Raw genomic sequence first — 15,687 nt, forward strand, 5'->3', positions numbered from 1 at the left:
GTGTATTAAAATTTTCATAGCACGTTCAAAGACAGCGAACAATGTATTGTGGTCGTTAAAGTACAAGGGAAATGAAAAGAACCTCACGCTTCACTCAGGGGGTTGAAACTTCCCATACCTTCCAGCGGCCACGAATTACAGACGGTAGCGCCAATTTAACTTTGTTATTACGTTCATAGCGAATGGTGTACGAGTTAGCTCCACGAACGACTGAAACATGCGGGCGCGGGGGATGCTTGATGCAAAACACCTCGCTTACACGATCCTACAGTACGTCCGGAATTAGAATACTTATAAGCAATCTGGCATCCACAAAACTGCACCTCGCTGATGCTCCCGAGGGGACTCAGAACAGGGCCACTAGATTCAGACACTCTTGTCACTCACATGTCGTCAGCATTTCATCCTAAAAATCCCAATCCGATCTGCAGCATTTCATTTCATATTGCATATTGCTAGTCTCTCTCTCTTTATCAAAAGGTTTTCTGTTCGACACTTCATTAAGAATCCATACGCCTGCGAATTTGCTTCACGCGCTCCTTACCGCACTGGACACATCTTCAAGTCTCACGACCACGCGCCCTTACCACATTTTAGAGTGAAAGCTCTATTACTACGTCTCTCAAGGTCAATCTTGATGCGCGTTTGACCTTCAGGACACGGAGCAACTCTAAAAAGACTCTGTAAAGCTGTAAACTCTGTAAAGCGAACTCTGTAAACCCAATGAGCGAACTCTGAGGCGCCTGCAGACCCACACTTTGTTGTGTAATGCAATAACGCAATAGCGAAACATTTTGACTCCAAAATTGATGGGCACTGCCCTCACTGTAGGGAAGCGTCCGATAACTCCCACATGGTTTGGGTCTGGGAGGCAGCCCTGCTTCACTGCTCGGGCTGCAGTCTCAAAGGGCTCTAGTCCAACGGGCGCGAGTAGCGGCCTCGTTCAGCGGGGTCCTGGACTAAGAACTCCACCTATGTAAAGGCCATTTTGCCTGCAAACTCTCACTGAATAAAGTTTTTGCCACCACCACCAGACTGTGATACCACGTGATTAGGAGAGGGCAGGCAGGGAGAGGTGCAGCAGCACGTACGCGCTAGCAGGCTTCGCCGTTGTGATACCACGTGACTAGGAAAGGTGTGACGGTACGTCGGCGGTTTCTCCTTCAGTTTTGCCATGGATTAGGGGCGCGCCGGATCGAGTGTGTCAACTCCGGCGTCGCCGCCAAGCTGCGTCCGATCATCCAGTCGATATAGCTCGCCGAGAAGGTGTCCTGCAGAGGACGCGAGCTAAACGAGCCGCTGAAACCGAGGAGCAGCGAGAAGTTAGGCTTGCCAAGCGACGGGAGTATGACCAGGAGGGAGAGGCCGATCGGTTAGCGGCCTAGGCTGCCGCTGCTGTGTTCGACGACGGCTTCGTCGGTTAGCGAGACTGAAGCATCGGAATCTGAATCTAACCAGCGTTTGACCGACCAAACAGAGCTCGATCTCGCTCTGCATATATGCTTAGAAGAGTTAAACCTCCCCAAATTTTTGAAGCGAAAGCTTCACTACGCTAGGTAAAGCCAAAGTTACCGTGTCTGAGATTTTACCTTCATTTGACCTTCAGATAAAGGAAAGTGCATAACTAGTTCCCTGGGACAGTGGACACCTTGGTAAACCGATGAAGAGCGGGAGCTTCGAAAGCAAGGAAAGGCGCATAACTGGCCCCTGGGACAATGGACACCTCAGTCAGGCTTTAAGCTACGTGGAGGTAGTGACAGATGTGCACTGCATGAGGCAGCACTGACAACATTGTGGCAGACACGCGGCATTGCAGCAATACGCCGCAGCGTTCATTGGGTGAACAAACTCTCGCGATCAACCATTAACTGCCACCTGCCAGGGTGGGCGCGCTGCCTATCCAGTGTCCGGAACGCACGCAACGTTACAGACAAGCCGTGTATATAGTTTGCCCCATACGCCATAGCTAAATCACAGCTAATTTTTTTTAAGCATGAAATGCTTTTAGCCCCCGTTGTCGGCAGTGTGGTGACGTCACGCCGAGACCGAGAGCCATCATCCGGGCACTGAAATCCACTCATCCGGGCACTGAAATCGAGTCATCCGGGCACTGAAATCGAGTCATCCGGGCACTGAAATCGAGTCATCCGGGCACTGAAATCGAGTCATCCGGGCACTGAAATCCAGTCATCCGGGCACTGAATTCCAGTCATCCGGGCTCTGAAACGAGAACATCCGGGCACCGTACGAGACTTAACGAGATTTAACGAGACTCTCTAAGCCCTCCTACGCGACCGGCATGCAAGCAACGGTTGGTCTCCAAACGAGTCACAAAAAATAACTGCTGCCAGTGCCTTCTCAATGTGTGCGTTTGATAATGCACGGAATTATAATTTCCGATTTCTAATAACGCCTGCAAAAAGCACATAAATGCCACGTACACTTCGTTGTCGTACGTATCTCTTAGGGGCTTCGCGCATCGAAGCAAAGCTGCGCAGGTGCACAGGGGCCCGGGGGAGAAGCGCTGCGTTCAAAGGGCAAGGCATCGCGCCGAACGGGTGGTGGCGTTCCTCCCTTGCTTTACGGTGCGGTTCGGGTGTCCACCGAGATGGCAGAGAATTACTGCGCCATTTCCTTTCCTCAAAAAACCAAATGGCAAGGCATCGCGCTGAACGGGTGGTGGCGTTCCTCCCTTCCTGTACGGTGCGGTTCGGGTGTCCACCGAGATGACATTAGACCCGTAAACATTTCATGCTTACTCTACTCTCGGTTACGGGAGAGGCAGATATTTTTTCAACGTCATGCTTTCGTAGGACAGCAACCGAATGGAACGACGTTCCGCATCGCAGCCACCACCCGTCATTCAACATCCCGCGAGCGACGCTACGCAACATAAATGAAAAATGTTTTTACTTTGTTCCCCCGCCCCTTATGCAGTACCCTCTAAAGGGGAGTTCCAAATAAGGCTCGGCTGCCAGGTTATTGTCACATGATATCAAATGTCATTTTTTTCTGGAAACAAGCCAGGAATTCCCGTAAAAGCGAAGTACACACGTCGCCACCACTCGCGGATTCGTACAACTGCGGCCGTGAAGTGTCTACTGTGCTTTATCAAGGAATGCTATTTCGTTGTCAATGGACAATTATTACCGAAATACAAGGAAAGCAGCGCGTCAGCCAAGATGCCTAGCGGACTTGGCCACCTTTGCCAAAAGTGCTAAACGCGAAAACGAACACTGAATCTTACGCTTTGCGTTCTGTGCACTCGGGCTGTATACGGCTGCTTTATGCAGAAAGTTCAGAGCTGCAAGCTCTCAACCTTATCCTGTCCCTGCTTGCTAGGTGGCTATTGTTTCGTTCTCACTTGTTGAATCTGTTGCTTTGGGAGACCTGCATGGCTAGTGGCCGTGATGAGTGACTCGGCCGATGGGCTAGTTCCGGGTTTCCAGCCACATTTCTTGTCTTTGGAAACGACGCCTCTGATTGGTTGGAGAACATCGCAAATACGCCATAGAAATGACGCAACTATGCTCATTTTTCGCACCCGATTTGAATGTGGAAGGGTCTCGCGACTTTCATTTACGATCTCTCAGCAACATAGCCACCTTTCCATAGGGGAAAAAAACTGTAGCGTTCCCGAGGAATAACCTACCTGTCTTTTGTTGGAGATTTCCCTTTAGTGCCCCTTTAAGGCAAATGAAATAAGGTTTTACCATCCACCAGGATTGTTGCTCAACCTCACTCAAGCATGCTGCATGCATGCATATTAGGCTGTCTGAACATTTTAACATTCACGTGAACATTTACTCCATCAGGTGGATGTATTGCTCAAAGATAACGCATAAATTACTCAGGACAAGATGAGGCGCAAATTAATCAAAGTGCTTGTGCACATTTGGAAGTAGAGCCATAATGTGTTTCGAAAAACCACATAACATTGCTCAATAGGTGCCAAATCCCTTAAATTCTCCTTCTTGCACACATCAGCTTTTCTCAACACATACCCTATTGCATAGATAGCTTTCATTGTGCACCTGCTACCTATTAGCCAATTGTTTTCTTTCATGATATTTGCACATCTTTTGAAGTTTTGCTTTCATTTTCACTATTTGTATTTTAAAATTTTTATTGTGTATTAAGATTCCACATTCACTCTGTGTTTATCACTCAAACACACACAATTTTGTCTTGAATATGCAATACAAAAAAACCTGATGGAACCAGTTGCACCAAGTGAAAATGCAAATGACACATTAAACAGAAAGGTAAAAAATAGCACTCGAAAACTTTTTCAACCATACAATACGTCTAACTTGCGATCTACAGGCAAAAGATAACTGCATTCTCATTTTCTTTAATCCAAATACAAACCTTCCACGGACATGTTGCACCCCTATTCTTTACTTTCCCGTTTTTGGCTGATTCAGTTAAAAAGACGCATTTCGATATGAGGTACAAATAAGCTCATTAGAATGTGTCAGCTGTGTGAAGCATATTAGTGACACATTTATGTTCATTTCTGCACGAAGATAAAGCACAGCAAGCCTTTAAAATACACACTGCTAAGCTCTCCTGCATAAAGGTGAGCTGCCTACAAAATTATGGTGACAACATTGGAGAGTGCCATTCTAAAGGGATAGGAAAGAAAGATATCACTGAAAACAAACTAGGCTAAACTAATAAATTACCTTTCAAGAACACCACTAGCATTTTTTCTCTGGGAGTAGATGACTGCGCTGAGAAATTTACAAACAGAGTTCCCACATTAAAACTCTGCAATTCAGGTGGTGCTACATCATCCTAATGACATGCAGTCTCCCTAGCTCTCATTGAATCAAAGAAAATTAAAATGAATGAAAGTATTTATCAACAGATGGTAACCCCATTCATGATGGGGACAGGTGTCATGCATTTTTCAGTATATTAGATAACTTTCTGCCTTATCTAAATGCTAGTCTCGGTATATTGCAGTCTCAATACAGCAATGTCTAAATTTAGATAAACTTAGTATTCTTCTTTAGCTTAGCTTCTGAATGCATTTCATCATTCATTTCCTAGTCTCGCCACTGCAAATTCAGGCGGGCATCCAAAGTTGCATACCACAATCAGATCACTCCTGAAGTGTGTGACCGTCAACACTGAAACACAGTTTGAGTCGCAGGTCAACATGGCCAACAATTTATTGTCGTATATATTTATATAATTATGTACACTTGCTTCTTTTAACACCCACGCAATATATGCATATACTCAGCAAGTTTCGTATATCGACAAGTAATCAACAAGTGATGATATATATCAACCTTAATCTAACATCCAAGGGAACTGCGAGGAAACAACAGTGACACGTGTCTGTGTGTTGCTCTATAAGGTCAATGATTATCGATGGTCTGAGAACACATGTGCAGAGTAACAATGACCACTCAAGGAACCCCCTCGAGGGAACAGTCTGCCTGAAGAATAAAAGACAAAGTGAGCCTGTTACACTCATTCAGCTGAGCGATGGGTGGCAGACGGCTGAAGCATGTGTGTGCACCATGGTTCTCCACCAACACATCCTAGGGGAGAGGTTGTCATGAAGTACGCTTTGAGGCCTAGCAACGGCAGAAAAGTAAGCTTGTATAGCAGCAATCCTTACGCTTGCAAGCTAAACTAAGCAAGAACAAGTATTGGTGCAACAAGACGGAAAAGAGCAAGCGGCTTTACCTGAACACCGAGCAATCTGTGTAGAAAACTCGTGCCTCAATTTGTTGTGTTATGCAACGTATAGGTGACTATGTATAGATGCACAAGTGAGAAGAACACTAGCAAGCACACAACAATATGCTCGCAGCACTCGTTCACGCTAGCAGCTGCTAGCATGAAGAAGAGGGCTAATACAGGCTGGTTGGTTCATGTTCACAGAAAAGGATGTAACAGTGCCATGAAACGGGATATGAGATAGCGAGACAGGCACTTGCACTGTCTGTAGCAAGTGTCTGTCTTGTTTTCTCATGTCTCAACATCAACATTATAGCGTCCTTTCTTCATAGCATCCTGTTACATCCTTCAGGCATGAAGAAGAGGGTCCCCACAAGTGACCACTTTCTTGCAACAAACCTAGCAGAAAAAAAGTACCCTTTCTGTTTTGACCTTGCCAACACTAGTTTACACAAAAGTGCAATAAAAAGCAATCTTAAATTGAGCGATAAGTGTGACGACCTGAAAGCATGCACCCATTCAGGTTTAAGGTGACATTGTAAAGTGAAGGCCGGAACTTACGCAGTGGGGTGCCAAGAAAGCGACTAAGTCACAACTCTGAGGGCAAAAATGGATGCAAACAGGTAATCAATGTACACGAGAGTTCCCGAATTATGCACTGCAAAATGAGATGCAAACATAACCAGAAAAACACTCAAACGTATAAAAAAACTACACCAGGTGCACCTGGAATGCATGCCTGTTGTGTTTCAACAAAACCCGCAGCACCATCACTGAGCAGAAAAGTCGTCTGGAACTGAGAAATATACTATGGCATGTAAGCAAGTTTGAGTCCCTCTTCCTCTTCCACAACCACTCAATACAATTAAAGACAGCACAATGCCCATTGTAAACAGCTACCAATAGATGAAGTAAATAAGGATAGGTGTGCCTCCATGGCATAAACAGCAGGTTACATACATGAAAAATTCAAACTACGCCCCCATTCCCAAGTCTTTCCACCAGCACAATTTCGCGAATGAGGCAACACTCTACCAGAGTCCTCATGCAAAAAAGGCTGATTGGCGTTTCAATCAGCCTCACGCCCTTGCCTTTAAGCGAATGAGCACACCACCATCTAAAGAAAGCAGAAAGCCCATTAGCTTCAGCACCATAGTGAAAATCACGGAAAACTGTTTGTGACATGCGGACGTGTTGTCACTGCATTTTAAAACACCTTGGGGTAGGCATTCGGCCTTCTGTTTTTCAAATAGCTACACAAGAAAACTCTGGTGAGCTTGTACTACAAATATGTGGTGCAACTCGCATCAGCTTGCGTTCCAGTTTCTCTCCACTAATGGCAGTATGGTGTTGACAGTAAATGTGGCCACGCGAGGCCATCACTCACACTAACACGAACACGACATATCGACCTACATGACAGGGATGAACAAGCATGTTTGCAAAACAAGGGACGTGCCACTGCAGGACAACCGTGAGGAAGGAAAAAAAGGGGGGGAAGGGTGTTACACACATAATCACAGATTCCTTGTTGGAAAGGCTCTTAAGTCTACGTCTAGATGCCGCAAAGAGAGCAAGGAAACAGTGTAGGCACTCGGAAACTCTTTATGTTGCCTATTCCTCTACGAATCAGAGCACACAGCAAGAGGCAATGGATCCCCTGTGTCTCCTTAGGGGCCCTGTGTCTCACCAAATGTCGCAACACGAACTACATATGTACACATAGGGTCTTTTTTTTAAGTGTCACTGAGTAAAATGAGAATGCTTATGTGGAAACAGTGTTTAAGTCTGGTTCCAAGCTTCTGAATGCTTGGCGGGGGGGGGGGGGGGGCAAAAAAGGAAGAACGGTGTTGATCATCACTTAGTTCTATGTACAGATAGCTTAGTGCTGGTATTAGGGCTGAACAAACACAATGCCAAACATACACAGGTCTGTAACAGAGGTTGCAAACAACACAGAAAACCACGACATGCACTCAAGTGCAACAACACTTAAAGTGTGCCAAAATCACGAGGAAACATCTGTATTGCAATGTGTTTCGCACCCACTAGGGTTAGCGCAGCTGTTGGCACCGAGAGACAGGTTGCTTCTTTCGATGAACTGGACCGGCTCGTTGCCTAGAGTTACAAGTGCTTTCCCTGTTTACCGCCTACAGCATGAATTCGTCGTAGCCATGGCACAGCATTCTGGTTGTATTGCTTTAAATTTTCGAAGCAGAAGGAGACGGAGACAAAATGGCTCAAGGCTCAACAAGAACTTTCGTAAGTACGTGCTGAACTGCTGGGAGCAGTTCTACAACACACTGTGTGCCCAGGCTACTCCACAGTACCGAAGCATCACCCCCTTCCACGGTGAAAGAAAACCAAAACTCGGCAAACCGGTCAGAGGGGCTGGTCTCACACACACAAGCGCACACACAGATGTTCACACCTGCGTGGTTCGTTGTGGTTTCTCGTCACTTCTAGAGTTGCTTGCGTTCTCTGCCGTTGCCAAGTTTTTCAGTTCCGTGGTACCCACCGTCTCATGAGCTGCTACCCCATCGTGCTTGTCGATGCCGTTGCGTGGCTCCGGGACCTCAGCTTTGCCCGAGACTCTGCCCTGAGACTCAGCAGTGCCCCCGTTTTGCTCTGCCCTGCTCTTTCCTGCTATGTCCGCAGACTCTTTCCGTTCCGACTTGCTGCCCTTGTCGGACACCTCACGGCGAGATGACGCTTCTTTCCGGTCCGACCTGCTGCTTTTGTCGGAGGGCTCTTTCGTGCCAGTTCGTGACATGCTGGAAGAACGTATGGCTGTCTGCTCTTTCCTGTCCGAATCCTTGCTCTTAGACGAGGCTTTCCGTGCATCTGTAGTGTGATCGCCACCTACTGCACCAATAGAGATATCATGCTTTGGTGCCTGGTCGAAAAACTGTGGGGCTCCTCCACCTTCGGGCGACCGCTGAGAATCAGAAGACCTGCAGTGTCAACAAGGCAGCTAAACTGTAGTAAGAGCATACAGGAACCACAATGGGCCATACGTACAGCAGGTGTTAGCGCTGCTGATCAGGGTGCTTTAGATTCAGTCTGAAAAATTCAGTTTCAGACGGTTTTCAGACTGAGATTCACCCTTAAAAATTTAATCAGGGCTGAGAAATTAAACTTTCACACTCCACAAAGTTGGAAATATTGGTCATGAATATTGGTTCATGTTCCTATGAGATGCAAGACAGTTTGAAATATTGTTTAAGTCTGATACAAGGGAGCCCAAAAAATCAAGACGGCAAATATGCTTGGAAATAGCAATGTCATTTCTGCTGAACTGAAAGGATCGTAGACACCTCGTTTTAGTTGCATGTTTTGTTTTCCATAATGGTGCGCATAATACAGCAGGATCTCAATTATACGAATATCACAGGGCCACGAAAATATTCGTATCATCCAAATAAAACAAAATCTGCAAGCAGAAGCATGAGAAATGCAGTCACGCAGATTTATTTAAAGATTGACGGGATTCATTTATGGGCGTGCGGCCACACTACTCATGGTACGTACAGCGCGAATGGCGATTGTGAATACTTTGATTGACTGCCACCACTTAATGCTAACAGTGTGTACAGCACAACTGGTAATTGCAATGCCGGAGATGTACGGGCAGTGCTTAGTGTTCGAGGGTGCAGTCACACATTGTGCATTTGTATCATCCAGCGTGGTGCGAGAGAATGTTGAGAACATCCAAAATTCAGCACATTCCACACAGTGCACACCAGCCAGGAAATTTTACTAATTCGTGTCATCCTGAAATTTATATATCAATTGTGTTCGTATCACGGAGCTGCTACCGTACATGGATCACCACGTGGTATTTATTTGCCTACAACCACCATATAATTTAGAATTCAAAGGAGTATAGACACTAAATTCCTGCTTACGTGTTTTCGTCTTTCAAATGATGCATAAGACATTAGTATACATAGACCATCCCGTGGTATTCACCTACAACTGTTAAATAATTTATAATTTAATTTCGTCTTGAAGATGCCATGCAACCCTGAACACTGAAGGCATGGGCATAGGAACTGCAAGACACAAACACTACAGCGCAGCTAGGAACTGTAATCTCAAACCACTTGAGAATAAAAACATATGAGCACTGTGTCATCCTGCACTACTGTAGTTTTCTCACCCAAAGAGAAATAACTCGTATGCTTTCAAAATGTTTTCTGACTAAAACTGCTACAGCTGAATGCAAGCGGCAGTGTCTTACAATTCCTGTGTTCCAGTATTTTATGTTGAGGGTTGCACAACACCATCAAGCTACACAGTTCTCCCAGTCACGCAGTACCATGCGCTACTCCTCTGAGGAGTCAAGCATCAGAAAGGAGGCAACACTCACAAGGGGATTGAGCTCGTTCTCGGCACCTCGGCAGTAGCAGCGGCGGCGGCGGCGGCGGCGGTCTTGTCCGTGGACTCCTTGCGCGTGATGCCCTTGACGAGCTTGCGCATGCCAGGCAAGTGGGGCAGGCCTTGAATCATGGCCTTGGCCCCTGCAATGGCACCACCTCCTCCCCCTTCCTCGCCTTCCTCCTTGATGACACCAAGAACACCCGCATCGTTTGGCAGTGCCATATCGAGATCTTCCGGGATGGGAATGTCATCTGCGCCACATGAGAGGAAAAAAAACACTCACCAACACTGCAAGCAGATGTGTGCAGACTGGAGATCCAGCAGCATTGAATTCTCACTGCTCATGCAGTGTATTGAAATAAACACCTTGTTAATGAGACTTACCCTGAAAGGCTGACTATGTCATAATAGATATGGGCGTGCCACTAAAAGGCCCTTTTGTGGTGCAAGTCACCGCGAGTATTTTTAGGAATGAGTGTGCTAACTCAGGCAAGATAGTGTAATGTTCCAAGCAGCAGTCAAATATCATAATGCTTTTATTTCATCATGTCATCCGAGAGCTAACACTAATGTCAATTCTCTAACACTCCGCCAACATTACAAATACCAGATGCTGCAAAAATGGCTACCCCAAGCACTGCTGGAATGTTCACTAAAAAGCCTACAGTAAATGTTCAGTAAACAGCCAAATAGCCCTAATTAATGAATCGAAAGGAATGCAAGGTCACCAGAAGGCAACTGTGCACCCAGTGCTGAGTTCAGCCACATGATTCAAGCAGGTAACTGTTGCTGTTTCAACGTGAACACTTTTTTTTCCAGAAAAAAAATTGGGTAAAAATGACATGCACATTAGAAATGAGTACAAAAATGAAACTATGCCAGTAACACCCTGCAGTCATCAGCATCGCAAAAAGACGCCTTGGTATTTCTTATGCGTTGATATTGCCTACCGCAGTCATGGATACTGACAGGCCTCGCAAGCATCTGAAGTGTCCCGTCGGAGAGCCTGTGACCTGGATTTCAGGCAACATGGAAGCGTCAGTTGCAAAGATGTGCCCAATTCACTACTACAATAGGCTGAGAAAAAAAGAAAAAGGTGACCTTGTGTGTGAAGGCAAGTGGCAAATTGGGCCGCCTCCCGTGCCAAACTTGTCAGAAGCACAGAGAACGGATTTTGACCAGCAAGTAGACTTGGAAAGGTTTCAAAGGGCTGAAGAAGGGCCAGTTTCCAGGAAAAGAAGTGCTTGCTGACTCACTGCAACCACAGTAAGCAGACCATACACCTATGACCATGGGAGTCTTAAAAGTTGGGGCAACGCAGCTGATGAGGCAGAAAGGCCCGACAAGGACGGAGTTCAAAGCCAGCAAGAGCTGGATTATGAACCATATAAGAAAGCATGGACAGCAATGCTGCTGGTAAAATTCAATTTGGAGCACTTTGGAGCAGAGAAAGTCAATTACAAGCAGTCTGGAGCACCAAGATCTACACCATCATGTAAGTTTGTCATTACTGGTACAGAGGTCAACCTGAGATGTCTTCAAATCTGTTTTATGCAGTATAACTGAAGAGGAGTTACCTTTGCGAAACATGTTGTACACCGTTTAGTTGAAGAGCACATACTTTGCATAACTCACAAGCGAAGGAGATCGAATGCGCTGATCTGTGGCTCCCCATTTATCTTTAATCCTGAAATAAATCTTCTCCACACTAAAATCTCTTTGGTTATTCAGGAACGTCAGTCAGTTCTGTCATGTTTTCTTGCACACTTGCGTTTTCCTCAGTCGAAAGCCATAAGACTCATTGCCTCCATATCCCTATGAGCCAAGCCTGTCATGTTTTCTTGCACACTTGCGTTTTCCTCAGTCGAAAGCCATAAGACTCATTGCCTCCATATCCCTATGAGCCAAGCCAGTAATGATCAGTCCCTCTGCGCTCTGAAGCATTGTCTTCGACAATTCTGCCTAGAGTGTGCACAAAGAGTACACTAACCATGCATGATGTACATACAGTGCTTCATTTTTTTGGGGGAAAAAAAAAAAACCGGCAGAGCACCAGGAGTCATCATGTTGCACAACTGAAATGAATGGAGAAGTGCAAACCTAGCAATTCCATGCAGTTGTGCATCTTTATAAAAAGAACACTGGCCTAGTATTAATGAGATCGACACGACAATAAAATGCGCTTTACAGCCACAGCACTCAGTTTCAGATAGAACCAATGTATGCAGACACATCGCTCAGCTGGAACGAAGACGCAAAGGCCAGAAGCCCACATGCGAGAACACACCGTGTGGCTGCAACCTTCATTCTGAACGTATTAAATGAGCATAAATTTTCCGAACACAACCTGAAAATGATGGGCACCACACGCATGCAATGGAAAGCAGAAAAAAAACCTCCATGCGAGACCAGCGTTGTCTTGTCCCGCACACACTTCGAGATCACTGCAAGGCAGCCCAAATAAGGCTGTTGCACATGCAAGCACAAAAGCTGGCAACTTCTGCCACCGCGACACAAAGAATTGTTTCGAGCAGCCGCAGCGCCTCGAGTGGGCAGAGCGAGGAGGTTCTAACATTTTAAAAAGTTCTCGTCTTGCCGCGCTGCTCAGTTGCTTGCATATGAAACAGCCTTTAGATGTGAATCTCACAGGATGGATGCAAAGTGGAGCGACACATGCAATGCGTTTTCAACACTTACTGTCCTTCCCTAGCACACACCCACCCACTCTTAAACAGAGAAATATGCATTCTATTTCATAGCAGGCATTAAAAGAACTGATCGTGCCTCAATCAAAGTGATTCAATGTCCTGTGCGCTGGTGTGAATTTCGTCCGTACCACCAGATATCGCCCGAGCTGTATGCATCGATTACGAATGTCTTCAAATTGTCTTCATTAAAAGAACTGATCGTGCCTCAATCAAAGTGATTCAATGTCCTGTGCGCTGGTGTGAATTTCGTCCGTACCACCAGATATCGCCCGAGCTGTATGCATCGATTATGAATGTCTTCAAATTGAGCTGAAATGTTGCATAAGCAGAAGAAGCCGCAATCCTGCACAACTGCATGTCTCTGAGCCGACAAGGGATGGGCGGATCGCGCCTCACAGCCAATTTTGCCATTGGCCATTCTGCTTGTGACATTTCACAAATTGACTTCACAAGAGTGACTGCCATTTTTACTCAGCCCAAAACTTTGACGCACGGTATAGTCTATGTGTTGCCTCTGTGCATGGTGTCTGTGTGGGCTTTTCCTACAAGCTATCGTTTGTCAGCGCTCACCGGACCGGAGATGACACTCCGGCAGATGCAATGTGCCATTTGCATGGAAATTGCGAAGTGTGCACGCGTTAACTATACTACAAAATTATATTTGAGTCATAATTAAACACAACCTTCGATCGTTGACTCACACTAAGCCTAATCAGCCAATCAGTCAGAATCACACCAATGAAAGGTAGACTCTAAAGACATGCAAGCTTGATACGCTGATCGGCCTCCATCTTGACAAGTGTGCTGCTCGTGTTAGCGAATGAGAAATGGGCAATTGCTCGAAAACTCGAGCAAAAACTTCGTCGTATCAAAAGTGACTCGCGTATTTATGGCATAAGAAGTACACCGTGGCAGTCTTGCTACGCCCATTTTTATTAGTTCATTTATTTACTGCTAACTTTGGGACATAAGGAATGAATGCCAAGTGACAGTCATGTTCGTTATAAGTGGGCTTCAACTGGCCTTAATATTTTGAAACAGTGACAAGAACTACAGTTATGCCCATTTGTATACCTGGTGCATGGCGCTGCAAAATTTGAAAAAAGCGAGTTTGGAGCAGTTTGGTTCAATTTCCCCCTTTTTTGTCAGGATGGCGCAGCTTATCTGGTTTGGCACAGTTTGGCGCATTTGGCGCAAGGGTGGTGTCACTGCATGGGTTTTCACTTCAAAAGTGAACATGCATCTGCCAGAAATTGCCAGCAGGATTTGAGGAAAAGCTTGACATCTTTTAGCTTAACACCCTGGGTCTGCGCCGTCAGCACAGCTACTGGCTCGAATTGGAATTGCCAACCAAAACAGTGGAAATAAAGGGGGCAAAACAAGTGTGCATTTTATCCATTGGCCAAGAGAAGATGACAGCCACTGCAATGCTTTGCAGCACTGCAGACAGGCACGAACTATCTCCTTTCCTAGTTTTCAAATGCAAGACGCTCCTGAAAGGTGTAGTGTTCCCAAGCAACGTTATTGTGCATGACAACGAGAGAGGGTGGATGGATAGGCCTAGTCTTGGAATGAATCAACATGTGGTGGAAAAGGCCCAACAGCAACTTCGATCTGTGTGCTATGCTTGTCCTTAATGCGTCCAGGTACCACCTAGACGAGCGTGTGAAGGACAGGCCCACTGCATGCAACACGGACCTTGTCACCATGCCCAGTGGCATGACATTGTAGCTGCAGCCGTTGGATGTCTGCCTGAACGAGCCAGTGGAGGAGAGGCTCTGGGCACTCTACACATAGTGGCTTCTTGATGGCTAACACATATTCACCCCAAGCAACAGGATGAAACACGCATCATTGCAGATCCACAGATCTGTCTGCTGTGGTCAACAAGGCCCTCAAGAAGTGCGGAATTTCAAATGGCATAGATGGCGCTGAAGGTGAAATGCTTTGGCCCATTGAAAGCAACAAGGAGGCTTCTTACAGCAACGATGAGTAGGTAGGAAAAGCCAGGTAGGAAAAGGCGAGTGAAGTGATGCCGCTATTTACTTCATCGTGACATCAGAGCCATTGCAATAAAGGCTGGTTGTTTCAAGCGATAAGATTCATTTACTTATCGAAACATAAAAACCTGGTGCACGTTACATTTGAAGGCATTGCACTGTATTTTTTTCTGACTGTGAAATATGGGAGCACGTTATAATTGAATAAATATAGTAATTGCTAAGATGAACAACCATGTTGCCAATAGACAGCTCCCGCTACCATTTTTAAGTGCAATTTTTAACTTTCATGAGAACACCTCACAATGTAAGACAAGAAGATCCGCTAAAATGAATACTGTCAAGGTCTTCGATTGACAGCATTTTTGTGCATTGCACATTAGGCAGTGGGAACAGCAAGGATGCTTACGGGTTGTATTAAAGGATGACGTTCGGCTTCTAACATAAGGGCTTCATTCATTCATGATGAGGTGATTCACACTGTAGTGATTGCCTCATTATAGACAGGACCATCAAACTGAACGCCGAACTAAGATCTTTATACACAGCAGGTCAACATCCCAGTTGTCCCCCTTTGCCCTCCTTACCAGCCACGATTCCCTCCTTACAGCAGTGGGTTACGAAAGGTACTACTGTAATTACTCACACAATGGACCCACCTTTTTTTCCAGAAAGGTTGTCATCAATTTGGGGGAATGTTCATAATGCAGCAAAAAAAAAAAAAAAAAAGCTTGACAAGTTTTTGGGGAGTTTCAATTTCATATCATACGTTCGTCCACCTGTCCGTCTGTCCTCTTGCCCACCCGTCCGTCCCCTTGTCTGTCTGCCTGCTTGCCCATCCGTCCATCATCAACAAAAGCACGCAGTCGATAAGTTGCATCCTCGCACCACCCACG

At 45.8% G+C, this 15,687-nt stretch overlaps 1 protein-coding gene across 2 annotated transcripts in view; it reads right to left on the minus strand.

Annotated features, from left to right (window-relative positions):
• Positions 1–5,162: 5,162 nt before the first annotated feature.
• Hyccin (PI4KA lipid kinase complex subunit hyccin) overlaps positions 5,163–15,687 on the minus strand; it is a 36,435-nt gene continuing 25,910 nt past the window's right edge. For both annotated transcript variants that reach the window (XM_089544576.1, XM_089544575.1), the window contains exons 12-13: positions 10,073–10,334; positions 5,163–8,654 (exon numbers count right to left, since the gene is read on the minus strand). In XM_089544576.1, coding sequence (XP_089400702.1) covers positions 8,126–8,654; positions 10,073–10,334 — 791 coding nt within the window. In that variant the 3' untranslated portion in view covers positions 5,163–8,125. The remainder of the gene's footprint in view (positions 8,655–10,072; positions 10,335–15,687) is intronic.

Source organism: Amblyomma mixtum, chromosome 5 (genome assembly GCF_055824585.1).
Source record: "Amblyomma mixtum isolate Tamu chromosome 5, ASM5582458v1, whole genome shotgun sequence".
NCBI classification, from domain to species: Eukaryota; Metazoa; Arthropoda; class Arachnida; order Ixodida; family Ixodidae; genus Amblyomma; species Amblyomma mixtum.